We start from the raw sequence: 27,965 nt of genomic DNA on the forward strand, positions 1-27,965 counted from the left end.
GGGGAAACGACAGGAAATCTTGACTGGGATGTAATGGAGTAGGACCACTGGAAAGCTCGGGCGAGAGGGGGGAGACATATTCCTATTTTATAATGTTAACGTGATAATGTTGTGATTTTTTTTTTTTTGCTAAGTGTGCGGCATGAATTCGTCGTTCGAGGAAAGTGGACGTTCGGCCGACATTCCAGGTGAGTGTTCCCCTTTTTCGCGCATTGTACGCTGGAAAGTGTCGCTACCAAAGGCTCTCGCCTCCTGGCAACGGGCACACGCGGGTCCTCCTCCCGGGGACATCTCACTCCGGTATCCGTTCTTCTCTGCCTCTGTCCCCGAAGGCTGGCTAGCAAAACCCACGTCGCGTCTGGCCTGGCAGACAGTTGAGCGCTCCTTTCAACCGTAAATGCCGTTTTTTCTCCTCCCAGCACAACAAAAGCGGATTATTCACGATGTTTTCGGCGTGGTGTAAAACCCGCGGAGAAATATTGGTTTTTACCCCATTATACTGGAGGACCGCCCGTGCTTGGTGAAAATGAAAAAAGGATACAATGCAGCATGCATGTTCTGCATTCTTCGGGAGCACCGCACCGTTGGTATTGTATTTCCTTTATTTAAAATGTGTTTGGTATGATTTATAAACGCGTTACGAGATTATAGGCCTCGGCTGCTGATTGTGTCGGCCATCCCTATCATCTGCCGAGCGATTTAATTGTTACATTGTTAACGGAGCTAGCAGAACTTGAAAATGAACGTTTGCCCAAGGCGGGCCTGAGTTGTTTTATTAACAGACAAAGCCCCCTCAAAAACCAATCTCATTTTCGTGTGTTTTTGTGTGTGCTTGTGGCCGACGTCGTTGTTCTCGCTCTGAGCCGCCGTCCACTGCCTCCCTCTTCGGGGAAGACTTTGTTTGCGCTGGCCGAGGCTCCATGAATGCGAGTGCTGAAGTCCTCCCTTCCCCCCAGTTCTCTGGCGAAACAGGAACAACTTCTTTTAGGAAAAAGAAAAAAAGTTCCTGGAGTTTCAAGCGCCATGGAATTACTTTGTCCGCCAAGAGTTGTCCAGTGAGGCGCTGAGATTTCAGGGGGGGAAGTCTAGTCCCCGTAGTTGTTGTGTGCTTTACGTTTATTTGCAGAGTTTTAGGTTTGTAGACGCCTGTGTGTATTTTAGGAAGACTTCCTCGAGTAGGCCCGTTTGTGAGTAACTTGTGGCATTGTGCTGTGTTACCTTGGCAAGACCAGGGAGCTGAACATGGCAAAGAATGTGTTCAGTCTTTGCATTTTTACCAATCTTGTTTAACTTGACTCGTGAGTGAAAAAATCCACAGGTCCTAATGTGAAGTTAAAGACATCCCTCACCTGGGAATTTTGGGGAGTTTGCTTCCCCGGTGAATAAAGCTGCATATTGTTCCCTTTCATACTTTCACTAGGCAAGTAATTTGTTTTCTTTTCTTTCAAAATTTGCAAGCATTTGTCAGATTTCCAATTAATGTGCATCTAGCATCATATTCCGTTAAGAGAATTCTCTGCAGTTTTTCTCCACTATCTTTGACTTTTACTCCTTTGTTTGATGCTGTTATCCACAGTGACCTCTGAGTTAGCAGGTAGGGGTCCAGTGTCTTGTCCAAGGACAGTTTTGGAGCACACATACCAGTTGAACTGCAGACCTTTTTGTTACAGTACTCAGGTCTCTTCAATTGCTAGGCAACACTGCTGTCTGCCATTAATGTGCATCTGTTGCATAGTCTCACATGCATCTTTTCTATGCTCAGTCCTCTTTACTTTGCACCCTCTAAGTCCTAAAACAAAATCACATTTCTACTCCCACAGTGGATATTTGGAGGATGAAGGAAGTCCTCTAGGATGCACAGAAATAAGGAAGCTCTTGATAGAGTATCATGGGCCGTCTTGTAATCCCTTATGTGTAAACCGATCAATAAGTGAAGTATAAACGAGAGTGTGGCTTAAAAAGGCGACCATACACTGTTACTGTAGCCCCTAATGACCTCAGCTTTGCGCCCGTTATGTGTTTACTACATGTTGATCTTGTCGACACGGGCGACTAAGTGCTTTGCCTTGCCGTTCGCTTGTTTGTGTGTTCACCGATGAGCAAAGTTGTTTCCCTCTCTTCCAGGTGTGAATGACTTGTGGCTGTAGGTTGTCGTGAGTGGGCCTGGTTCCTGCACAGCCTCCGTGGCTGACTGGGAGGAGTCGAGTGGAGAGCAGACATCAGTGCCCAGGGGACCCGAGGCCTGGTTCTCCATATGAGGCCCTGCTGAAAGGGCAGGGGGGCTTCTGAGGTAACCCAGCTCAACTCTGGCTCTTTCTTTGTTGTTTCACACTTTGTCACACAGTTTCTTACATACACATCTCCCTTTTCCTCTCAAAAGTGTATGTTCATGGCATGTGAATAGGATTTCTCGCCCTCATAGCTTGCACTACATGGTGTGGCAGGATCATACAGGCCGTGTCTGAAATCAGTCATCATGTAGTGCACTATTTAGAGTTAAAAATTAGTTTTTAGATTCTGCATTCTGTGTTTAAACTTTATGCTCCATGTAGCGTCCTAAAACTACATTTAAAATACCTTTTATAAACGCAAAAATGATCAGCCGTGTGTCCGACTGGACAAGATTACACATCCATGAAAGTGTCAGAAATCTCAATTTTACTGCTCGCTGTAGGGTAAACTGAGTTTCTGAGTATGAATTAAGTGACCCAGTGAGGGATTTTGGACACAGCCACAGTGTAGAATAAGAAAAGAAAGACGAAGCGTGCTTTCCAGCTTTTCTTCATCAGCTTTACATTCATTTTTCACACTGTAATATATATTTTTAAACACGATAGTAACATCACAGTATCAGGCACTGCAGCAAACATCGCTGTCAAAGACAAACTGGTGCCAAAAATTGATAGCTTAACACTGCTGTGATGCAAGAGCGACAAGGCAGGAACGGACTCTTCCCGGCGTTGGTCACTATCCCTTTGACATTTATCTTTAGAGTTGCCTGCGTTCTGATGAGAGCCTTGAATTGTGGAGCGGTTGCTGTGTTGATGCTCAGGGAAGCGTCTTGAGGGAGAGGACCTCCGAGCCGCTCTGCTCTGGACTGTCAGTGCGGTGTTTGGTCTCATCCTCTGATCTGCACATGCTGAGGACACAACACGGTCAGGGCGCTCTTCCTGAGAATGCCGTGCACGCTGTTTATTTATCTGCTATCTAATCCGAAGCGTGTTAACCAAAAACCACAGTGAGGTGAAGGACGGAGGGAAATGGATATTGATGTAAAGCGGCGAAGGATTTATTTTTGCCTCCGTGTATTGGCCTCTCATGTTTCCATGCATTTGTTTGCTTCATGGGTTTTCTAATTAAAACTCGCAAGGCTTGTGTTGTGTGTGTGACATGGAGGAATAAGTTGTAGAGGCTGTTTGTCTCCTTGCCTGTGTAGTGGGTGGCAGTCTACAGTCGTACATAAGATTCGACCCTAGTGTGGCTGTTTTTCTAATGCTCTAAGTGTTTATTTTCACTCCGTAGGATATGTAGGTTTTTGTAATGGTTTTTCTCATGAACTAAGAAGCATTTGTATTAATGAAGCATATCAGTTTTCCATTTACCTGGTTTTCTTGACTAAGACGGCCATTCACAATTCATTAAGGAATTTAGAGCATCCGCTGAATGACTCCTACAGTAGCAGGGCCTCCATAGAACAGTAATTATGTAGGATTCCCTACGGAGAGGGAAAATCACAATTTGGCATTTAGCATGCTTTGGTGCAGTTTTTAGCCTCAATGTAGCATTGTAGGTCTGAAAGTTTGCGTGTAACTTGTTCAGAAGTTTAAGTGATGTTGAATCATTGCTATAAGGCAATAAAGCTGTAATCCAAGTGCTTGATATACCGCAGTGTGGCCTTCAACGGAATTGAAACACTTCATCATCACTGAACTCCTGTAAAACGTGAAGTTGTGATGTACAATTATGCCCAGTCTGCATTGACGTTCCTCACCAGAGCATGAAAATATAGTGAGCTAATACACTAGAAAATATAATTCAACAAATATATTCATAGAGAATATTTTGCTTCCTTTAAAAAAAAATTGTGAATTTGTTGATGATTGGATAGAAGACTCAAGGTTTAACGTACTATTTGAGGAAAACAAAATGTCAAAATTATGTGCAGATGAAGGTTAAAGCACACTTTTTATTACTCCAGCTCACAATTTAAAGCTTGGTTAGAATATTACCCATTACCCCCTGTGGCAATCAAACGGACGGTTGACATGTCTTGAATCCCAGTAGATACAACTATTGATCTGAGTTGATGCATTGGATAAGTATAAGCGCCTGTAGAAACTTTCTAAATCTATTAAGGTATCAGACAGATGTGACAGATTCACATTAGTACTGTTTCTGTCACCGTCTATATAAAAATTGGGACCGAAATAAAAAAACTAAACCAACTATAATTAAAATGAGTCATCAGTTACAAACAATAGGTTACACAGATTTGATTGGAAAAAGTCTAAAAGTGAACAAGCTTTGGTTCGTACAATTAGCTTTTAGAGAGAGAAAAAGTGAAAAAAAATGTTAACCTTTCTTTTGTATATTGGCTGTCAGAGGCCAAGTTACAAAATGTTTTACTTGTCCGTGGCAAGCTAGGACCACCAACAACAAAATGTGAAACAAGATAAAAATGGAACCCAAATGGGAGAGAATAATTCGATGCAGATACACAGGGATAGATAATGGATAGATAATAATATGATTGTGTTGAAATAATACAAAAAACGTCTGAACGTTCAATAAACACTTTTGTTGCTGGAGCTCTAACACCAGCGATTCAAAGCCGAAACGAGTGTAAAGAGCTTTCGCCAGTTAAATGATGCAATAATCTACTACTCAGTTTAAAGTCACTCAGGCCACAGAGCGTATGAAGTAAGTTAAAAAAACAAACAAACAAGTGCAGTGGCTGTTTTGTGAGTTTCATCAGTTTCCACGCGGATCACGATAGGTCAGTAATCGGTTACAAACCTATTAAAGGTGAATTATAAGAAGAACAATGGAAAAGGCTGAAGGATATACTTTCAGAACAGATCTGTTAGGACTTTAAAAACAGCTTCTGGTTGTAAATCTTTGCAGCCGAGTTTGCCTTTCTGAACGGTTACAGCTGTATATGTATAAATGTGTTTTTCTAATAGCTGCGTTTCGTATCTTTTCGGCGTAGGAGGTCACGGCCTCATATGTGTGGATGTGTGGTGGGATTGTAGCCCATACAAGTTGCTCAGGGATGTATCTGGCTGAGTCAGAATGTACCAATCCATCTGCTTTCATGTTTCTCTGCGGTGATTGACAGTTATGGCACAGACAGGCTGCTTCTCCAGCACTGAGAGGAAGGGGTCCTTTCAAACAGAGCTGCTCTCAGGTGGAACCTAGGGGCTGCTCTGACCTACAGTCACCTTAACTATGAGCCAAGAGTCAGGATGAGATCTTCTTCAGCTCCCAGATTGACTGTTGTTACTGGTTAGCTTAGCTGAACATAACGGCGTGACACAAAGTAGAAAAAAAAAGACAAAGCGAGCATCGGATGGCTGTGGCACAATCAGGCTAAAGTTGAAATTTTGGGCACCACACTTCCTGGCATGTAAAATATTTATTTTTGTCCATGCGTTTTGTCTAAGAGGAAGAAGATGAGATTCCTGATATTTTCCACTTTGTGAGTTTATCTTATAACTTGGTGCATGTGGCACAATTCAAAGAGCTTGGGTTTAATTTGAAATCAGTCAGGCAGCTTTATGAGCTGCTGATAAGCATCCATCCACTGTGTCAAATCTTCATTATCGAGTGTTCTTTGACTAAACAGTCAGTGTAAATGAGAGGAAGCTTCTGGTAGTTAAATCTTTTCCGTGCTGTGGTTGAGCTCCTGATAAGTGATGGGTGTGATTGTTGCAGTGCTTTGTAGAAAAATGCAATTTTTAAAATGTCTTTGTGAGAATTGGTCAAAGCTTTACAGAGATAAATATTTTTTCCATGGCTGAAGCAATTAGTCCATTTATCGATTAACTGACTGCCAGAAAATTTGGCGACTGTTTATCTATTGATGTAAAAATGTCATTAATATAAGTCATAAGTAATTTTTTAGCAAAAAAATACAAGACATACTTTAGTTTAAACTTCTCAGTTGAAGATTTGCTGCTTTTCTTTGTTCTGTGTGATAATAAACTGAATATCACAGTTCTGTAATGTTGGAAACAGAACTTTTAAATGGTTATTTTTGCTAGTTTTGGATGCTTTATTCACAGGGAGATTGATTGTTCAGTTGAGAAAATAACATATATAATATTTCTATAAACATTTGTGGTTTTCACTGAGTACTTTAAGATCTTTGGTTGAGTTGTAGTTCAGAGCTTCATTTTGTAACTCTACAGACAGATGTTTGGATGAAAAAGGGAATGTATTGTTGTCACAGCATTAACACATAAAAATAGCCAAATTTTATTCAGTTACATATTTGTAGTGTTTTGCAAGATAATACAAAATACAGATAAAAACATGTGTGGCTGATTTAATTAACTGGGTCAACTAAATTAAATAATTAATGCATTTTTTTTTATTTATTTGGATGTTTTAGTGGTGTGATGGGGTTTTGCATTTTCTAACCACCTCGTTGACACTCGGGCAAGTATAGGAGTTGACGGGAATGTCTCTCTGCTGTCTGTTGTCTGTAATTATGGTCAATCCATATGCCGTGTGTGGCACAAATTGCATGGGGCGGTTCGTATTGTATGACCAGTCACTACAGGTAGGAATTAGAAGGGACCTCGAAATTCTTTAGATTCTGATTTGACATGGATTAAGACAATTTTCTTGGAAACTGTCACATCCAAACAGCGCCATACCTCGGCTTTAAGCAGCTCACATCTCCTCGTTGGGTATTTCATCCTCTGTGTTTGTTTTTGCTTACTGTTGAGTAATTTGAGATGTTCACTTACGGTCGTAAACAAAGGAAGCGAACGTGTTGTTTTGCTATTGATCAGTTGTACCCATCTTAAATGTAACGTCTAGGACAATGGTAAGCTTTAAATATACAGTGTAAAATTCTAAATCCGTAATGGCAGTTTAAAAAATAACAGTAATTAGTAGCAAAAGCTTACCCTTTTCTGCTTCTCTTCCAGCCGTCATTGAAATTAGCAGCCATACGACCAAACTGAGCTGACACAACACAGAGGGTTTGTAACATTATAATCTTTTCTTTCCTGAAGAGAAAGATGTCTAATAACACCATTTTTAGGCATCCCCGTTAATTAGCAGACTGCTTTTACAGCCAGTTAACCTGGGATGCATTGGCTTAATACTGTACGCTTCCAAAATTTCTACTTTTGGGTAACAGCAGAGTAGACACGTCTTGTTGCAGTGCATTCATTGTTTTGTAGGAACCTAAAGGAGTCTCAGACAGAAACGCACACAACTATGCTCTGACTCATGGGAACAGTACATGCCATAAACTTGAAGCACAGTTTTCAGAGCATCTCAGACATTATTAGGACAGCTAAGTGCTGCCGCATGTGGGTATTTCTCTGTGCACTAGTATGACTATGTGCATGTATACTGCTCTCTGCCTGTATATTTAATTGGGCAGGTCTTAGCCAGTGTGTTTAAAATTCCATGGGAATGACACACCAGTGTAAACTGGGGTAATTCAGGGACACAATCTGGCTCATATTCTCTCCAGAGTGCCTATTTTGTTGTATGATAAAAGGAGTGGAGGTAGAAGTTCTATTGTATAAACTGCGTTTGTGTGAGCTTCCTTGAGTAAAACATAGTTTTGCTTGTTTGTTGTTTTGCCAGATCAGTAAAGATGCCTGAGTTGTGTCACATGACTTGACTGGTTGAAATCCAGTTGCTCCTCTTGCTTAGCGCAGAAAGATGGTAAATGGTCTGTATTTATATCGCGCTTTGCTATACCTGCAAGGTACCCAAAGCGCTTTACATGATACATCACATTCACCCATTCCCACACACATTCACACACTGATGGCGGAAGCTGCCATGCAAGGCGCTAACCATGACCCCATCAGGAGCAATTCGGGGTTAGGTGTCTTGCTCAGGGACACCTCGAACACGACGGGGCGAGGATTGAACCGGCAACCCTTCGGTTGCAAGACGGCCACTCTACCCACTGAGCCATGCCGCCCCGCAAAGAATCTATGGAAAAAGTATTTTGGGCAGCACGTCTTGAGATTTTGCACAATGTGTTGTATTTACGATTGCTCTAGATATGAGTACTTGATGTTTCTGCGCTGTTTGTTGGAAGGTTCTGTATCAAGACATTAATGATACTTGTTAGTTTGTCACTTGTGTTAAGTGGTTCACAAGAGGAGCCTCTTGACCCGCATGCAAAGGACGCGATTTTTTTTATTTTATTTATTTTTTACGTTACCTCAGTGGTCTACATGGCCTCTGAAAAGCCTGGCCGTTGGGATTTCCCACAATGCTTGTAGTCAAAGGGAGACGTCCTCCCAGCATGAGCAGAGGAGGAATGTGGCTCGAGTGTGGGAGCGACCGTCCGGATGGAGGGAGGGAGTCATGGACCAGAGAGCACGGTCAAGGGAAGGGAGGAAAGAAGGGGTCTGCACAGAGGGCAACAGAGTCTCTCTTAAGCAAGCAGCGTTTCTGTACGTCCAATCATTTGAGCTTCAAATCAGAGAAGCCTACTGTTAGCGGAAAATCTGCTTATGTGTGTATGCATTCACACCAGCAGTGCCTTCTACTACATATTGCTGATATGACACTGCTGATTTCAGTGGACATTAACTCAGCACAGCACTCCTGCTGTAATTAGCAGTTGGACTGGAGGTCTTTGTGGGTTCAAGATTTTGATCCTGTGGAAAACCTGCCATAACTTTAAAAAAAAAGAGACCCAATCCAAAAGGGATCTGAAAAGATTCATGCCCAGTCTGAAATATGCCGTAGGATAATTGGACTGGATCCGAAATGCAGTTGACCTGAACAGACCCGAAGAGAGACCACTAACAGTTAATTGGCAACACGATACACCACCAATTAACGAGCAGTCGCAGTCTTAAAACAGTAGCAAAAGTTTATACATGTTTTCTCTTGCCTTACAAACATATTTTCCCCTGCATTGTGACGTACCACATCAGAGCAGAAAGAAAATTTGCTGGATTACGTTTGTCCATTAGGCATGTACCGCTGAGTATCTACACAGACTTCGGATATGTTGATTCATAGACTCGAACCAGACGCGACTGAATATTAGTTGGACTCTCCCCAACTTAGGTCAAAGCTTGGGTCTCTCATATTAATATCCGAGTGAACCTATGCAGACCTCTACTTCTGACTGGTCAAAGCAGCACTACGCAATTCTGCTTCACATTACTCCTTGTCTGTCTCGCTAAAGCTTCCATGGGCAGCGGCTTGCCATCCTACTGAAGTGCAACTAGTTTGTGATTGCAAAGTTGTGATGCTAAACAAAAGGGAGCATGAAGTCCTGCTGTCTCAAGACATTGTGAAGATGTTAATCTTTACAGGTTCGCTTCAGCCCTGCTTGCGGTTTTTCATTTTGACTTTCCTTTCTTGCACTTGTCCAACTAGAAGAGTAAAGTTAAACCAGGAATCTATTTGTTGCATGCTTCTGGTGTTACGGTGCATGGGGTTGGGCCGAGCAAGTGACTTATAAAAGCTCAATGTGACGTTAACAATCGGTCTCTTCACACCCAATAGAAATTCCGGTTTTTGTCCACATGAATAGTTAAGTCAGCTTGGAGAGACTTGGAAACTCTGCTGCATACAGTGATGTGCTTCAAGTAAATTGTGTATAACCGGCTATTGTCTTGTATAAATGTTGTGTTATGTGTGCTTAGTTAATGCTTTTGCCCAAAAGCTGTTATGTCTGATAATGAATCTGAATTGTACTGTATTTGACAAATGTATAATATCACAAAAAAATAATTTCATGATATTACGGATTATATTCTCACTGTCAGTTTTCGATACGGCTCTCCCCTAGTATGCACCCACACTTGCATCAGAGAAATAATGGCGCATTATTGCCAGTTTCTTTGTCCCTTGTTCAGTAGAAAGGTGTGTGTGTGTGTGTGTGTGTGTGTGTGTATGCGAGACACACCCACTTAGCCAGAGATGCAGAGACAGAGGGCAGATGGACAGAGATGGAAGTGCAGGGTGAAGTGTGTGAGACGGAGATCAGAGCAGGCCAGAGTGCTGAGTGCCAGTCCTGCTGCTGGAGCTGGCCGCCACACATGGCACCGTGCCCAAGCTACGCCAGCAGATGTGTCACTAGTGAGTCAGCTGTGTGTGTGTGTGTGCACGCGTCCGAGACACAGACAGCCACCCGCACACTCTGTGAAGACAGCGACTTGTGTAATAGCCCCCCACCCCTTCCACTGGTAATTCTGTATCACACCCCTTTCCCCCGTCCCCTTGTTTTCATTGCCACTTCTATCATTGTGATGGACACGGTGAGGCTTCTGTCACCGCAATGTGATATGACAGAATGTGACATTACACACATGTCGCCTCCCTGGGGATGGAGGGGCATCGTCTGCCGACCAGAGGAGAAGATGAACCGAGGACGGAGGCGGTGGGGAAGGTTGTTGTGGAAATGCAGGGCAGACAGACCAGTGGAGAGACAGCTGGGGGTAACAGAGTGACTGAGGAGGCTTAAATTCAGGTGAACAGAGGACAAGACCCAGGTGGAGAGCTAGGATAATGGTACGGCTGAGAGCAGTTAGTAGTGTTGAAAAGGGGGAAAAGTTTAAAGGTTCATTGTATGTATGTATATTTGCATTGGCTCGGTTGTATTTGACACAGGAGCCCAGTCATACTTGTGTGACGACTGTTCATATGTGAGCGTCCTTGTTCCTGTCACAGTAGATATATTATGTCAAATGTTACGTCTGTGGCGTCACAGCTCTATCTTTAGTGACACTCGGCATTCCTCGCATTCTGTGTGTGCCAAGTGCAAATCATGCTCGGCAGGGTGTGGCCGTTTGGGATAGAGCTCTCAGGAAGTCGGATCAGCAGGTGAGCATGCAGGTGTTTCCTCGGCCAAGGTGTTGTAGATGGCCAACAGATACGTTTTCCTGGAAGGCTGTGGCAAGTCCTATTTTCTTTAAGTGGAGTAAATGTTGTATGTTATGTCTTCAGGTAGCTGCTGCTTCACTAGCAGCTAAACAGGTATGTGAAGGCAGCAGTTGTGCATCAGGAAATACTAAACTGATTCCTTGATTTACGACTGCAGAATGAAAACCAGATTTATATGTTATCATCATCATCATCATTAGCTTTGTGGTAAATTTTACAACAGGTATCATTTAAGTATCAGTTTAAATCTAATGGTTGTTGTTATTTTAAAGCTCGTCTTTACAACTTTAGAATGAAGAAGCAGGACTACAAAAGACAGGTTTTGTTTCTAAACAGTAAAACTCTCCTGTCCTCAGTTCAGTGCTTTTGGGGTTTGTTGTGTTTGTTTGTTTCCAACCCGTCACTAATGTTTGCTGACTTCAGCTCAGGTATTGTTGTGCAAGTAATGCTACTGCGTTGGTTTACTGACTTGGTGAGTTTGGTTTCTATAAAAGATTATCATGAGTCCAAAAATAAGTGAAATAAAACCATGTCTTGTGCTTGCTTAGGCTCACACCCTCTTAAAAACAAATCATGATTCGAATCATAAGTCTAAGAAAAAACATGCAGTGGTAGTGCTGAGAAATTCAGTAAAAACAACTGGACTGCTCTTTTTCTTGAAGATTTTTCACCTCATCCAAGAAACGTCTTCAGTTCTGTTCGTCATACCTCACAGGGAGACTTCACTGTTGTTTTCCGCTTTTGGTACGCTTTCTTTCAAGGCACTGATGACAAATTCAAGCACCAACTTAGGTGGATTTTTGGAAAAGTGCAGAATTTCAATGTATCACTATCCCATAATTGCCACCTGTGGCTTCTTTTCAACAAGAGTTAGTCATCCTTCTTTAAGATCTGTCTTTATTGCATTCTTTTGAAAGCAGTGTTTGGATATAGTTTTCTTTTTATACAGTGTGATGCAGTCGTTGGAACGTTTTAAATGCACAACTGAGCCATATATTTGAAGCGGGTCATTAGACTGTTCCATCAGATTCAGGAATAAGCTCTTTATTGTGCTTTGTTGAAAACCTTTGACACACAGATGGGATCATTTGATTTGAATGACGCTGGTACATGCAAGTTGTGCGCCTGTGTGAGGAGATAGACAGGCTTTTCTGCTTCAGGTTTGGCTGCTGCTTCTTCGGGCTGCACGGTTCATTGCTGATGGCCTTGTGTTCCGTATATTCTTACAGAAAACTGTGAGGAGAGGTGGAAATAATGCTTCTGATATTACCCTAAACAAATAATGGGCTAAAGCAGTTCTTGAGATGGAGGCCGAGCAGACGGAGAGCGGGTAGGGGAGCTAGAGAGCGAGAAAGAGAGAGCAATACTCCATTGTGACTGAACTGCAAAATGGGATTTGCATAAATAAGGTTGAAACATCAGCAGGCCTTTTTACAGCCAGCAGCACGGCTGAGATGAGGGAAGAGAGATGGTTTCAGTGTGTGTGTGTGTTTGCACTTGTGAGTGTTTTTTTCCCCCCTCTTTCAAAAATAATGTCTTTGTAGTATTATTATGCTAAAAAAATTAAACCAGTGGACAAAGTTGGCAGCAAGGTCAAGGTTCCTTTGGTCTGGCTGATCCCACACCTTACCAGTGGAGTATACCAGTGGATACTACAATGGTATAAAGCCTCCCACTCCTCTTCAAAGGAATTTGGGTGACGTAGCTGGGAAGGGTCTACTCTCTAAGCAGCCAGCATACGATGACTGTTACATAAGCATGAAATAAAATGCTCCCTTTTAGTGCCACCCGCGTCGGAAAACCCAAATCTAATTGAATTGAACTATTTTCTGCCCTCTTTTTATGTGGAACCTCATATTTATATCAGAGGCAAAAAAGCTCATTTTTAGAGCCTCATTATACTGTTTTCCCATTAACTTGCATGCACTGCAGCTCCTCGCGTGTGCCATGACAGACAGTTCAGTGTTTTCGCTGGAGATAGAGGAGGAGAAATCTCTGTGATTACCTCCACAATGCTTTGTTGTGCATGTGTGCGTGTGTGCGTGTGTGTGCGTGCGGCTGCAGCATGCGCACCTGACGTGAATGTGTGTGTCAGTGCGTTCCCTATGACAGTCATGTCAGCAAGCTCTCCAATTAGTGTCTCGTTAGTGTGCAATTTGAGGGAACAGGTGATTGACAGTTCCTGCTGTTTGTGTGTGTCTATGTGTGCACGTACTCATATTACACGCATTTGTGTATGATTGGAGTTTAGGTTTAGATGAAGTCCCTTGAGGGCGTACATACTAGTTAGGGCTGAATGAAGTTGAAAGCCGGTTCTTTGATATAGTATAAATTATATCTTCGCAAGCAAACTAAATAATAGTTCTCAGGGATAGTTTTTTGGTAGCGTTGGACGATTGGTGTCTGGTCACAAATTTCAGTCAAAGCTCTTCTCTCTGTTCTCGCTCCACAGTGGAGGAATGATTTCCCCTCTAAGGTAACGACAGCAGAGTCACTGAGCGTTCACAGCAGGCCAGAAACTTGCTTTTTAAAATCACACCTTGATGTCTTGTGCTAAAATTTTCACAATTCTTTAACATAAAGGACTGTTGGATGGTTGAACAGCGTCTGCATCCGACAATGTTTGAAACTTTCTGTAACCAACAATCATGCTCAGTTCAGGTCTATGGAAGTATTGAACTTTAGTTTTAGATTGTCTTTATTCATTTTCCACACTATGTACATAATTTTTTATGTACAAATGAGCGACTTTAACTGACCCTACCTGGCTTTTTTTTTTGTACAATCTTAACACATGATCAGACAACACAAACAAACGAGAAGGGTGCTCAGAGAATGCAGGTATCCCTCAAGACCAGAGATTCATGCTGTGGTATTTTTAAATCCTTACTAGATTTGCACCAAAATTTAACGGGTTCTTCCTGTGCCCATTCTCCACCCCTCCACCAAATTTATTGAAAATTGCCTTGATAGTTTTTGCAGAGTCCCTCTGCTAAATTGACAAACAAACCAAAAAGCTGTGATGGAGATAAGTAGTTCATTTAAAACATAGCCTGGGCTGTGACATTTAGCTATAGCATTTACTAATATCTAGAAATGACAAAACTATGACGTATTTCTACTGTATATCCAAACTTCGTATTAGTTGGGTACACAGTATGAGTTTTGATTACAGATTTGTATTGTTTTCTTGAACTTTAAACCCATTTTGTTGTACACTGAGCAAAGTGTCTCCAAAATGATTGTGGTGCAGATATAATATATGATTGTGATGCTTGTGTGCCACTTCATCCTCACATATGTCTTGTTGGAAGTTATAGTTTTGTCCTTACTGTTCATTTTTCCTCTCCTGTCCTGACAAACGCTTAAAATTCTGCACGCTGTTATTGACAGTGATTTGATTCCGAGTGGCTGCCTGGCAGATCCTTTCCACTCTCACTTGCGCAAGTCAGTGCCTCGGTATGATGAGCAAATAGCAGTCAACAGCAAAACTGGATTGCATCTCTTTTTTGTCTGTTTTTTTCCCCTGTCCTCCCTCACACATTCCAATTGTTTCCTTAGTCCAAACTGGGCACTAACAAACCCCAAACTGTAGTGGCAACATAAGAGGTGTCACGAGCAGAACATGTTGTGCTCCGAATGTCTTTTTTGCTGAAAGTGTGTAATTATTTAGACAAAAAAAATATTAACCGAACTCTTTTACTAGGATTGTCATTTGAGGAAAAGCTCGTGCTCTGTGACATTTGAGTTCACTTCTCCACGCTCCACATCACGGCTGCAGAATTACTCGCGTATTATTGCATGTTGTGGTCCTTCTTTCAGCAAAGCATGTTGTATCGCAAAACAGAAACATGTCATTTTACTTAGAATTGATTTCTTTCAAGCACTTTTGTTGTAAATAATGTGACAATGAGCCAGCCACTTCTCTGAAGAGCCTCCACTCCTGTGTCACACCGTGTGCTTTTGTATTTCAATAATCTAATCAGTTTAATTTGAAAACACAAGCCTCCACTGTTCCTGTGCTGAAGGCTGCCTCTGGTTGTGTGCAGTAGTGATCCGTGGCCCCTGTAAATCACTTCTCCTGTAGACCAGTGAGATGAGTGTTGCTGCTGTAGCAGGAGTCGGTCTATTTGTCTGGTTCCCAGTGACGCTCCCCCTCCAACAAACCCCCCAAACCCTCCACCTCCCTCTCCCTGGGGAACTCTGGAGCCAGTTACAATGTTGAGTGTTTTGGAAGAGCTCCTAAATATTTTCAGGATGACAATGTAATCTGACTGACTGGGCTGCTCTCTTGAGCAGGATTCTCATGCAATTCTCCTGCTCCCTCACACAGCAGAAACCTACAGTCCCAACGTCTCTGTAGCTAATATCAAACCAATAGTAGTACTGATATTTAAGAGGTTAAAACCTGGTTATAATATGGTAACAACATCAGACGGGGTCTCTTGTTTTGGCTTTTTGACCTACACTGATACAACACATTTTATATCTTCATTTTAAAATGTTGGGAATACTTGGAAATATAGGTATGCATCCATCAGTAAGTAATAATCATAAAGTACTCAGCCAAGCCATACTGTAAGTAGTATTTAATAGGTGAAAATGTATACAAGGAAATCTTGGGGAGCCAATTCGAATGGTCCAGATGCAGCACATACCGTAAAATTAGCAACGGTATTGTTATTTATGTATTCTTGGGCCAACAGTTCAGAGCAAACTGTTTCTAAGGAGGAAGGACTGCTGGGGTGTCAGGTGTGACTGTGTGGCAACTGCATATGCTTTACATGGCTCTCGGGTCAAATAGGAGGACCCCTTTGCAGAACTGTGCTTAGGGCCACAGGGAGGTCATTACCGGCTCTGACTAGGGCTTCACCCGATTCAGAAGTTTGTCAGTCAAAGCCGACTTCTTCAACAGGACAGTTCTACTATAAGAACTAATAAATAAATCTAATCGAGAATAAACCAACATCTGTAAATGGTAGTCAGTCATTATGGTTAAAATAATTGAAATTCCAAAAATGTGTTTGTTTTTTTTTTCAAAACCGGATTCCGTTTTTGTTTTAATCTGATTTTTAATCTATTTTTGAAATAATATCATTGAAAAATTGGGGAAGAATTCCTTGGTCATCTTTTTCCTTATTCTAAAGTTTGCAGGTCTGGATATAATCCTCTACACTGGTGGTTACTTGTGATGGTAAACACATATGAACTGAGGCTGCACAATATTATTTCAGCATTGACATTGCAACGTGCTCCATATAGTCCCATCGTAGGACATGCAGTGTGGAATAAGGAAAATTAGCTCAAACACATTATGCTGCAACTTGTGTTGCTGCTTGGAGCAAAACGCAAACTTGCGTGGTTGTCATTTTCCATGATTAAGCCACAAAACACGTCTGTCTGATGGGACATAATTTACTGAAGTTTAGATGTCTGAATGGGATTCTGTACACGCTCTTCCCTTTTTGCTGTTAGCGGTTGAAGTTGGTCACATGTCCTCATAAACTTTTGTGAACTGGGCCTACACAGTTTATCATTTCAGCATTGATATTGCGATGTACGCATGTAAATAGTCGCATTTAGGAAGTACGGCAAATTAACTCAAACACATCGTGATACAACTTTTGTTGCTGCTTGAAGCAAAAAATAAAATCTTGCATGCTTCTCATTTTCCATGCGTAATCTACAAAAGAAGTCTGTGTGATATAGACCATAATTTACTCCAATGTAAGACTTGTTGAGTTCACTGAGTTTTTTTGTAGCTTTATATTTACACAGAGTTTGTTGACATGCAGGCTCCAGCAAAATGAGTGAGGAACAGGAGGCAGACACTGAAAAGGAAAATTAGATTGCAGAGAGAAATGCAACATCAGTTTTATGGAAATATTTAAACTACAAAAATGACGATGTTGAGTAAAATCAGGTGCTTTGTCGGCAGTGTCCTGCAATTGTCGCCGCTACAAAAGGCAGCACAACTTATTTCTTTACCACCTAAATCAGCAGCACAAAGCCAGATCTGAAGGCCATCCAAAGCCAACCAATTTCCAGTGCCCTTTCAGGATAATTTGAATATTTTTTTAATTTCGATGACAATGGACTGGCCTCCAAAATCACCTGAATTGTTCCAAAATGAATAATTCTGTCCAAATTGTAGAAAATTCACACATTTTTTCGTAACATTTTCGTAAAAATGAAGCTCAGATAGAGTTGAGAGCTGCTGCTAAAACATTTGTTCAACAGCAGACATTTTACCTTGAGTTTGTTCAAGTGGCCTAGTAATTAATTTTATTATTGACCCCTGTTCTTTTCCTACTGAGCGATGTCAAAATGTCTTCCATAAAACAGGCCTGTTAGAATCCAGTCTAGCTCGCATGAACAGAGGTTTACCAGAGCCTCCGTTAAAGAGAAAACGGTCAACTTTTCCACCTTCTAATCATGCACTGCAAGATTGATACTAAAAAGATTTTGGGTGGAGTGTCACTTTAAGTTTGTTCAGACTGTTTGCCCCTTTTCCACTTACTAACTGTCCTTTTTCCTCTCTCTTCTTTCTCAACAGTGTGCCCAAGGGCCTTGAAAGCCCCCTTTGGGGAATTTCATAAATACACACTCAACAAGAAAAGCCTTCTGGACTATTGTTATTGTTTTTACACACTTTCTCTCTCTCACACACACACACACACACACACATTCATACACACATACACGCACACGAGCGCGCACACATCCACACAGACAAGGACATAGAGAATATGTTGGAGGTCCAAGAGGAGAGGCCAGCGGCGGCAGGTACAGCAGCGACACATTTCAGCAAGAAGGAGCGAGGCAAGAAAGAGAGAGACGAGGCCAAGGACGGTCGGGGAAACCTGTCGAACATTGGAAATCCTGTTCCTGGATCCAGGAACCGACCAAAAGCGCCACTCACACACACAGGCAGTCCACACCAGCTGATCACTCCACCCTGTTCTGTAGTCCTGGGAGCCCCATCAATGCACTCCAATAGGATAAAGAACTCCCCATCCACCAACACACAGAGGTGAGTGGACTCGCACACCGACAACCTCTGGGTCTGCTGCCGCAATACAGTCATACAGCGCTATATTATATCGCGTTTATAATAAGCAAGCACTAGTTAGTGTGTATGCGTGTGTGACTGAGATGCAGGTTGTTTTAACGGTCTACTCAGCCAAACACTAATCTGAATATTGATTAAAAATTATGCATTTAATCTGGACTGCTTATGAACAGCAGCACAGCCTTTTAACTGCACAGCAAGCGGAAGTACAATTTCAACTGAACCCTGTTGAACAGATTGTTCTAATGGCTAACATTATTGTGGTAATCACCTTCTTTTAATCTTCGACATTGTTATTGTGTACTGCTAATAATAACAGAACCCCTTAATTGTTTTATTTAACTACAGTAACTTATAAGCGAGCATTACTGAGAACGCGCAACCTTCTGTCCAGCACCAATCTGTTTGAAGTCATTTAAAAATCAGCACAATATCGAAAATGGACAAGCATTAGCTGTCAGTAATTGTTAACAGTTGGGAACACAGGAGAAATCCAAACACACAGCCCTTTACTCAGACCACAATGAAGTGAAGTAACCAATTTTCACTCTATAATCAGAAACACTGAAGCTACCCAAAGAATGTGTGTGCAGCTTCCTGCAAAAAAAAAAAAAATAGTACAGATGCCAATGTAAGCATTCTTCTGGCTCATGTGATCGGTTTCAGAATGTTCAGAACAGCGTCCCTCATCTAAGTGTTTGGTAAATTGTGAAATGTTCATATCTAACTAGTTGCAAAGTGCACAATGTGCTGAGTTTTGAGTTTCGAAAAAGCTGATCAGGAGCAAATCTACAAAAACTTCAGTTATAGCACTTTTTTTCAGATTTTATTAATTCCTACACTGAAATTTGATCCATTCTGACAATCTAAGTACAGTGGGCAGCTGTTCCCAAGACTTCTACATTGATCAATAGCACAATACAGTACTACCTAACATTTGTGTCTTTAATGTGGGAGGAAATACAATGAGCTGGTGGTAACCCATGTAAATTTGAAGAGACTGTGCAAATTCCACACAGAATGGGCCAGGTCTGAGGTCTTCTTCTTGTCAGTGTTAACTATGAGCTTTTTTTTTTTCCGCCACAGCTTGTTATCAATGTTGTTACCAACTGTGTCTATGCGGTACGTGATCAGTAGTGAAACTGAGTCTTTCAGTATGATTAATCTGACAGAAACCTATGTGGTGTAGAAATGAGATGTAGGTCAGGTGTAATGCAGATGTAAAATCAGCTTCTCTGCTTTTTTAGTTTACCTGAAAGGTCCTTATGTGTGATCCAGAGCTGTTCTAGGGTCAGGGAGTACACTGTGCTTGGAAGTTTTCCCTGCTGACTCATGGTTCTGGAGCCTCTGGAAACGGCTGTCTGGACTGCCAAAACTCTGGCTTTGCCTTCTTTCTCAAGTAGCTGTGTGTCTATGTGGACGTACATACAGTGTGCTAGGCTGTGGCTGTACTTTTTGGACATGTTGGCATTTGCTTCATGCGACTTGTACAAGTGTGTGTCTGTTTGTGTGTGTATAAGGAAGAGAAACGGAGAAAGAGATTAGGGTGTGGTAAGGGAGTTTTCTGCCAGTTGGATATGTCCTGCTTGCCTGAACTGAACTGCTTCACTCTCCTAACTAGTCAGCAGAAGTCATTTGTAGATGGCCGGTGCCTCTGCAGTCTGTTCCAGGTCTAAGTGTGTGCACTGAATTCCCAATACCAGTAACCTAATCGTGTGTTCATAGACATCTCTGCCAACTGTTGGATGTCATAATGACATTATGTTTAGCGGTTGTAAATGGAAAAAAAGGAGAGGCGAGAAAAAGAACAATCACATTTTCCTTTTGGTCTTTTCCCTCTCCTGGGTACCACGTTGGGGAACAAGTGTACATGTTATAATTGGGTGCTGGGGATATCGGACCTCATGGATCGCCAGCTGTCTCTGTATATATGCCGCCTCTTGCCTGGTTTATGCTCAGTTCCAGAGCATGATTACTGAATAAGCTATCTTAAAACCACAGGCATTTTGGTTAATATGCCCCATTTTTTTTCTTCTTGTATGCATCGCATGAGTGGAAACAAGGTCACAATGAAACCATTTGAAAGTACACAGAATGTCTTGTTGCATCTCAGGCAGGTTCAAGTGGACAGAGGATATTAAACTATGTAATATATGTGTAAAATGTAATACATCTGTTGCTTTGGACTGCTTTCATATAACAGTAACTGTCTTAAATGATGCTGTAAATATATTAATTTTAACTATGATCTTTTCATCTGTTCTTTGTCTTTCAGCCCTAAACCTAAGACGGAGGCCATGGTACGATCACCTCCTGTCATGTCCCCCTCCACTGCCGCCCAGATGGACTCTAAAATGCCCAATCAGGGCAAACCAGGGAGCACAGGCAGCCAATCACAGCCCTCACCCTGTGACCCCAAGACCTTGGGTGCCAAAGGGGCTCAGAATGTTGCAGGGGGAATGGGGTTAAAGAACGGCCAGGGTCTCACGTCTGGTACAAGCTCTAAGGTGAAAGTCAAAAGGGAGAGAAGCACCTCGGTGGAGTCGTTTGAGCAGCCAGAGAGCGGCACGCCTACCAGTGAGGAAAAAGGTATGAACCATCAAAGCCAGTAGAGTATTATCAGACTATCATATTTATTCGGTACATATGTATCGTCTCGTGGGTATACAGCACAAGCTGCCCAGACAAAGCATCAGTTGGACATCTTGACAGATATACTTAGCAGTCCCTCATTGTCACTCACACTGATAAACCCAAGTCTACTGATGGCTGCGTGTGTCTGTACAGATAGTAGCAGGGTGAAGAGGATGTGTGTGGCAGAGAGGAGGCAGCCATACAGTGGAGCTGACTGGTGCTCTGGGGGAGAAAGTGACGAAGATGACAAAGGATTCTTCAGTAAGTGTGCTAACGTGTGCATCCAAGCAAGTGTGTTAGTCTCTCTGCTGATCGACTTGACTTTATTACAGCTTTAAAGTAGAACTACATTTCCCACAAGCCTGTGCTGCTCTTAAAGCTCCGGTCTTCTCTGTTGTCTCCCTCTAGACTGTAACTCCAGCGATGTGAAGCCCCAGGACTCTGTCACACATTCTACCTCCAATGCCGGACTCAGTCGCTCCTCCACTCCCTCCCACAATACGCTAGGAGGCCAAGGCTCCACGACAGAACCTGCTACTGGCCAGAAACCAGGCTCCAAACTCGTTTATGTCTTCACCACAGAGATGGCAAATAAGTAAGGAAGCTGACAGTTATCTTTTGCAGCTTGGAGCGTCCAAATATTATATCTCATTGCTGTTTAGTTCTGGTTAATTATTAGTATTAACAGTTATCTCTACAAGTTTTAAATATGAATATGTTTAGACTGACTTATTAAATTATCCTATCAACATTTAGACCTTTATTCCACAAGAAAAAACATACACCCACAGCAAAAGCCTTTGTTGAATTGCAGTTCAAAATTAAATGGAATTGCTAACAATGTCAACTGCCTTAAGTGTATCTTTGTGCCCCTGTCATCAGTGGCTGTTGATGTCTTTGATGTTTGTTTCAGCTGCTTGTGTGTATGGCACTAAAACTGCTTCCCCCAACTTTCTCAGTTATAGCCTAAATCTACTGTGTGTATCTGCACAAGCATGTGTATTTCTCAGTGGGAGTATACGCTTGGCTTAGATTAACACCCTCTGTTGGGAATTAGAGATCAAAGATGTGGATGCTTAGTGGAAGGTGTGTGTGTCTGCAATAGTTTGCTTGTCTGTTGACCTTGCCATTACCTTCATGGTCCCATCTAGTACTCATTCATCTGGCTCACTGTCTCTCAAATACACACACACACACACACACACACACACACACACACACACACACACACACACACACACACACACACACACACACACACACACACACACACACACACACACACACACACACTCACATATACTATTGTGTCTGATGACTGATATCTGACTGTCTGCCTTCTTGTCCTCAGGGCAGCTGATGCAGTTCTAACTGGCCATACAGAAAACATCATTGCCTTCCACATGAAAAACATCTCCAACAGCAAGGACAAAGCTCACCTCCTCTTGGTAAAGACACATACAAGCTCATTTGTTTTTGAACATGTATGCATACATGCAGTGACATTTTGCAGAGAACATTAGCACCATCATCCTTACTGCCATAATTTAATCCTGTTTCTGCCCCTCTCTGTTAAAGAACAATGCAGCAAGTGTCCTGCGAAATGACTCCAAGCCTCCCCAGCAACCCCCGTCCCATGCCCAAGATCAGAGCCACCAGCCTGGATCAAAGCCGTCCTTACCTGGCATGACAGAGCCAGCTCCACCCCAGCCTTCAAATCAAGGAAGCCAGTCTGGTGTTCTTCCACAAGAAGGGTCATCCTCTACAGGCATGGAATCCAAAAATATTCCTGGCAGTAGCCCAAGTAACAACACAGCCCCAGTTGACCAGGCCCCTGTCCCCCAACCTGAGGCAGGCCTCAACCCTCCAACATCAGTTGACGGAGGGCAAGGAGGAGGCTCTAGTGGAGCAGGTCTGACACCTCAACAGCAGCAGCAGCAGCAGCTGGCCCAGGAGCTGTTGAACATGGAGGCCAACACAGAGGGTCTGTCCCAAGAACAGTTGGAACATCGCCAGCGCTCCCTGCAGACCTTGCGAGATATTCAGCGGATGCTTTTCCCTGATGACCGTGACGCCCCACCAGCTGGTCCTCCACAGTCCCATGGTGGACCACATGATGGGGGTCCTGATGGTGCACCTCGAAGGCCTGAGCAGGGTCCCCTGCAGGCTATGATGGCACAGTCTCAAAGCCTTGGACCGCCAGGTGGACCAGGAGGACCGCGTCCACAAGGCCCACCTTTTGGCCCCCCCCATGGTTCCAGGGACATGCCCCCATTTCCACAAGATGAAATGGGTCCACACATGGGAGGTCCAGGGGGCTGTGGAGAAGGAGATCAGATGACCCCAGAACAAGTGGCTTGGTTGAAACTACAGCAGGAGTTTTATGAAGAGAAGAGGAAGAAACAAGAAATGCAACACCGACCACTTCCTCCAGACATGATGATGCATCCCCATGGTCCACGTGGCATGATGCGAGGACCTCCTCCTCCCTATCAGATGGGCCCAGGAGAGATGTGGGGAGGACCAGGTGGGCCACCAGATCACTACCCAGAACGCATGGGCATGGGTCCAGGTCCCAGAGGTATGCCCCCACATATGCAGAGGATGCCTGGTTTCTCAGGTATGATGAATCCTGAGATGGAGGGACCCCCAAGGCCTGGAATGGGCTGGCCTGATGACATGCCTCCACGGATGGGAGAAGCACGAGGCTTCCCTGGAGGTCCTGGGGCAATGTTTCCCGGTCCAGGTGCTCGTGGTGAGCGTTTCCCAAACCCTCAGTCAGTCCAAGAAGCAATGTTCCACCAAGGAATGGGTGGAGAGAAGGGCCTCCCTCCTGGGATGATGATGGACATGCAGAGAATGATGGGGCACCAAAGAGGTGGAATGGAACCTGGTAATGGCATGGGTATGTTTCCCAGAATGCCTGGTGATGGTCCTATGAGTCCATCATCTAGGCTCCAGGGAATGGGGGGCAGAGAAATGGGGCCTGAGTTTGGCATGGGGCCTGGCCCTGGGCCAGGACCTCATATGCACCCTTCCAAACTACGAGATCCCCCCATGAATATGAGTCCTGATGAGATAATGAGAATGAGGGGAGGCGGAGGACCTCCAATGGAAAACATGGGTCCACAAGGCAGACCTATGCAGGGTCCTCCCTTCCCTGAGCAGACACAGTCAGGAGACTTTCCTATGGGACCTGGGCGGCCCTTCCCTGGGGGTCCTGGAGGAATGAGGGGTCCACATGCAGACCAAGCTTTTGGTCCAGAGCACAGATCTACACCAACAGGAGGTAATGGCCGTATTAACCATCTCCCTTCTGCTGGTGGTCCAGCACAAGGTCAGAGGGGCCGCAAGCCAGCAGATCTGAATGTCCAAGCAGGTGGGGGGAACTCTCCTAGTGTTAACCCACTTAAGTCCCCTCCTCTGAGGCAAGTGCAGTCCCCTATGATGGGCTCTCCCTCGGGAAACCTAAAATCTCCTCAAACACCGTCCCAGCTGGCTGGCATGCTCACTGGTCCCACAGGCCCCAGCGCCCCTCCAGCTCCTCCACCTTCAGCACCAATGAAGTCTCCCCACTCCATGATGGGTTCAGCAGGTGCCTCTCCTGTTCATATGAGGTCTCCTTCTCTTCCTAACCCGTCCCCAGGATGGGCCTCCTCACCAAAACCACCCATGCAGAGTCCTGGAGTGCCACCTCAGGGTGGCAAGCCACCCCTCAGTATCACTTCACCAAACATGATGGGCGGCATGGACCAAGGTATGCATTTTTACCCTTCATCACATCTCAATGTTTTATTCCTCATCTTTTCAGTTCATTATTATTAAATTGCCTGAGTTGATGATGGTATTTGTTGTGTAAATGGTTTGGTGTTGAATTTCTTTGTAATGCAATTTTAGTCACTAGACTCTGCGATTGTTGATATAACATGTAAAATATTTAATTCTGGTTATCTGAATTTCAATCTCTTGCAAACAGAATGGTCTACAAAACTGAAAGTAAAATAGATGTTTTGTGTAGGTGCATCACTCATTTTAAGTTTACACATCTGTATGAGGGGTGGGGTTGGGTGGGTTATGGTCCAGTGGCTCCCTCTTGTGGTCACATAATTTAGAAATCACATAAACTTACTCAGCCAAAGGTCTACATACATTGCAAGGGGTTTCACTGTTGTGTAATATTGCATACATGAATAATCCATAGAATTTAATGAGTCTGCTGCTAAATTGCCTCATTTCTTTGTCATGGTGTCATTCTCTCATCCACATGTCGTCCTCTAGGTGGTAACGGTCCTCCCTCAGCCCCTCCTTCATCAGGGGCTCCATCTGGCTCCATGTCTCTCCCCGGAAACGTCCCGTCTGGCAGTACATACACCATACCCCCTGAACCAACACTATCCCAGAATCCTCTCTCCATCATGATGTCACGCATGTCCAAGTTTGCAATGCCCAGCTCCACCCCACTTTACCACGATGCCATAAAGACTGTTGCCAGCTCTGATGATGACTCGCCTCCAGCTCGCTCCCCTAACCTGCCTTCAGTGAACAATAATGGTCAGACGTTTGCAATATCTTCTGTTTACTGCTTCATTTGTTGCCTAAATTCTGCTAATCCTTGGGTCATATTTAAACATTTTTTCCTTTAAAACTGCTTCACAAGTGCTCATACAGAATGTGTAATCACTTCTTTCTGGCTTACAGGTATGGCAATGAATCACCAAGGCAATCCACGTATGATGGGACCTGGAAACGCCGGACCCATGCCTGCCCTCAGCCCTCTGGGTATGAATCCAATGGGATCCCAGCCTCTCTCCCATGGCATGCCCCCACAAATGCCCTCTCCCAATGCCCCTAATATGGGCCCAGGCATGATGCCTCATGGCATGATGATACCACCAAATCCCCAAGAGCCTGGTATGGCAAATCCTCAAATGATGCCCCAGGGACGGATGGGTTACCCTCACCGAAGCCAGGGATATCCTCTCACGCAGTCCCCTTCCCAGCAGGGTCCTTTCTCTCCGCACAATGGTCCTGGTCCCCAAGGTTTCCCTGGCCATCCCATGGGCTTCCAGGGAGAGGGAGGACCTATGGGAGGACGAATGGGGAATATGCCTCATGGAGGAGGGGGTGATGGGGGTATGTGCAAGCCCAACACTCCTGGCGGGCCAGAATTCAACAACATGCAAGGTGGATTCAGTGACGCAGACCTTCATGAGGTGATGCGGCCGGGAGCTTCTGGCATTCCTGAGTTTGACCTGTCCCGGATAATCCCATCAGAGAAGCCCAGCCAAACTCTGTCTTATTTCCCCCGAGGTGGAGGAGACAACCCTGGTGGAAAGCCACCGCATCCGTCTGCCTTTCCAATGCAGGGCATGATGGGTGATGGTCCACCAAGGATGGGGATGCCCATGCAGGGGATGGGGGGGATGTCAGGGGGACCTGGTGGGGGAATGGGTCCCCAAGACATGCCAATGGGCAACCCTGGACACAATTCAATGCGGCCACCAGGATTCATGGGCCAAGGCATGATGGGCCCCCAGCACCGGATGATGTCCCCTGGGGGTCCGGGAGGGATGATGCAGGGGAGACAAATGGCCCACCCAGGCCCTGGCGGCTCACCTAATATGATGATGTCACTGCAGGGCATGGGTGGCCCCCCACAGCAGACAATGATGATGGGGGGTCAGATGAGGCCGCGTGACATGGACATGGGGTTCAGTCCGGGCCCTGGAATGTTCTAATCCAACAGAAACCTTGTATCTAGAATGTTCTCGGACAATACACAAGGATGGAGTAAAGATTATGGGAGTGTGGAGAGTATTCAGAAAACTGATGGACCCAAGTAAAGGAGGTATAATATGAGAAAGAGGATGTACCCAGAAAATGAACAGAATGGAGCTAACCGTTCACCGAGTAATGTCCTGTGGGAACTATTCCAATGGAGACTCGGACAGGCGTGGATTGGAGTACTTTGCCACAAGAACATTTAATTTTGACTCATGAACTTCAGAATGTATGGGATTGTTGTGCATCAAGTTCGCAAAAACTGTTCATGTGTTTTTTGATTATCTGACTATAAAGATGACTTCGACATCAAAGAGGAATCAACCTAACTAAGTCAGCGTGGAGATGCTACAGTATATGTCTACTTTTTTCAAATTTAAAAAACAAATTTGTCACAAAAGTGGTATGGAACAAGAGAAAGGAAGAAGAATTTGTGCTTTGTGAAGACTTTCGTGGAAATCCATCTTGTCTCTCGCTCCATTGTTTTGACTGTTTCTGTACAGTATATACGTGAGAGTGCGTCTGAGTGCTTGACAGATTGTATGTTTGTGTGGTATGTATGTATGTGTCTGTATGTATAGGCATTCTATCAGTGACCTCTCAACTCCTCTTACCCAACTTTCATTGGGGGAGGAATGCCCCCTAAAATACTGTACTGTTTACCATTGGTGGGCTATTCAAATTTTAGTCTATTTTAAATTTCCTTTGTAACTCCAGTGTATAACAAACCAAACAATGACCTCATTAAGATAATAGTATTATTAAAAAAGCACAAACATGGACCATCTGCAGAAAGCGTCTTCTTTCTCTATTTTTACCATTGAGGGCAACACATTAAGTGTGAGGATCCTGGCAGCTTTGCAGCACCACGATAATCTCCAGTCCATTTCAAGTTGTGGATGACATTTGACTGTGCTCCAAAACTTTCAGGACTCGACTTCCGCCAGCGTGAATAATATTGCTAATACCCAGATGTGCTATGTGTGTTCTTGTTCCTGTTGTGTTCCTGTTTTGTTTTGACTCTCTTGTTGACTCTGGGTAATTATCATTCCCACAGCAATAATCCCCCCCCCCGATGGTCAGCAGAATGGAACAGGAGTGGCTGAATGCCACAGCAGGTATGCCAGGTATTATAGAACTAGAGCTAGGTAGATCTGGTAAAAATTTAGTCAGGCAGGTGTGGTGTCCAGAGCGAGACACACAGAAATGTAAACACGTACTGCTTACCATCCAGTTGACTTCCTCTCTTTTCTCTATTGTATAAGCTTGTCATGTGTTTCTCCATTGGCTTTGGTGCAGAATAGCCTACCAGGGCTGTGGTGATGGACTACAAATAAAAGATATTGTTTTGGTATATACATGTTGTCTATGG

The 27,965-nt window shown here is 43.7% G+C and overlaps 1 protein-coding gene across 3 annotated transcripts; it reads left to right on the top strand.

Moving 5' to 3' along the window:
• Positions 1–27,951, top strand: bcl9 (BCL9 transcription coactivator). Of its 3 annotated transcripts, none has more exons than XM_022201933.2 (10): positions 1–188; positions 2,125–2,290; positions 17,663–18,139; positions 20,454–20,767; positions 20,966–21,073; positions 21,221–21,407; positions 22,164–22,260; positions 22,391–24,569; positions 25,091–25,363; positions 25,511–27,951. In XM_022201933.2, the coding sequence occupies exons 3-10, from the start codon at positions 17,856–17,858 to the stop codon at positions 26,548–26,550; spliced, it is 4,482 nt and encodes a 1,493-aa protein (XP_022057625.1). In that variant the 5' UTR covers positions 1–188; positions 2,125–2,290; positions 17,663–17,855; the 3' UTR covers positions 26,551–27,951. The 3 variants fall into 3 exon arrangements, with proteins under 3 accessions (XP_022057625.1, XP_022057626.1, XP_022057628.1); XM_022201934.2 differs by lacking the exon at positions 1–188 and adding an exon at positions 241–587; XM_022201936.2 differs by lacking the exon at positions 1–188 and adding an exon at positions 241–393.
• Positions 27,952–27,965: the final 14 nt, after the last annotated feature.

This window comes from Acanthochromis polyacanthus, chromosome 14 (assembly GCF_021347895.1).
Source record: "Acanthochromis polyacanthus isolate Apoly-LR-REF ecotype Palm Island chromosome 14, KAUST_Apoly_ChrSc, whole genome shotgun sequence".
Classification (NCBI taxonomy): domain Eukaryota; kingdom Metazoa; phylum Chordata; class Actinopteri; family Pomacentridae; genus Acanthochromis; species Acanthochromis polyacanthus.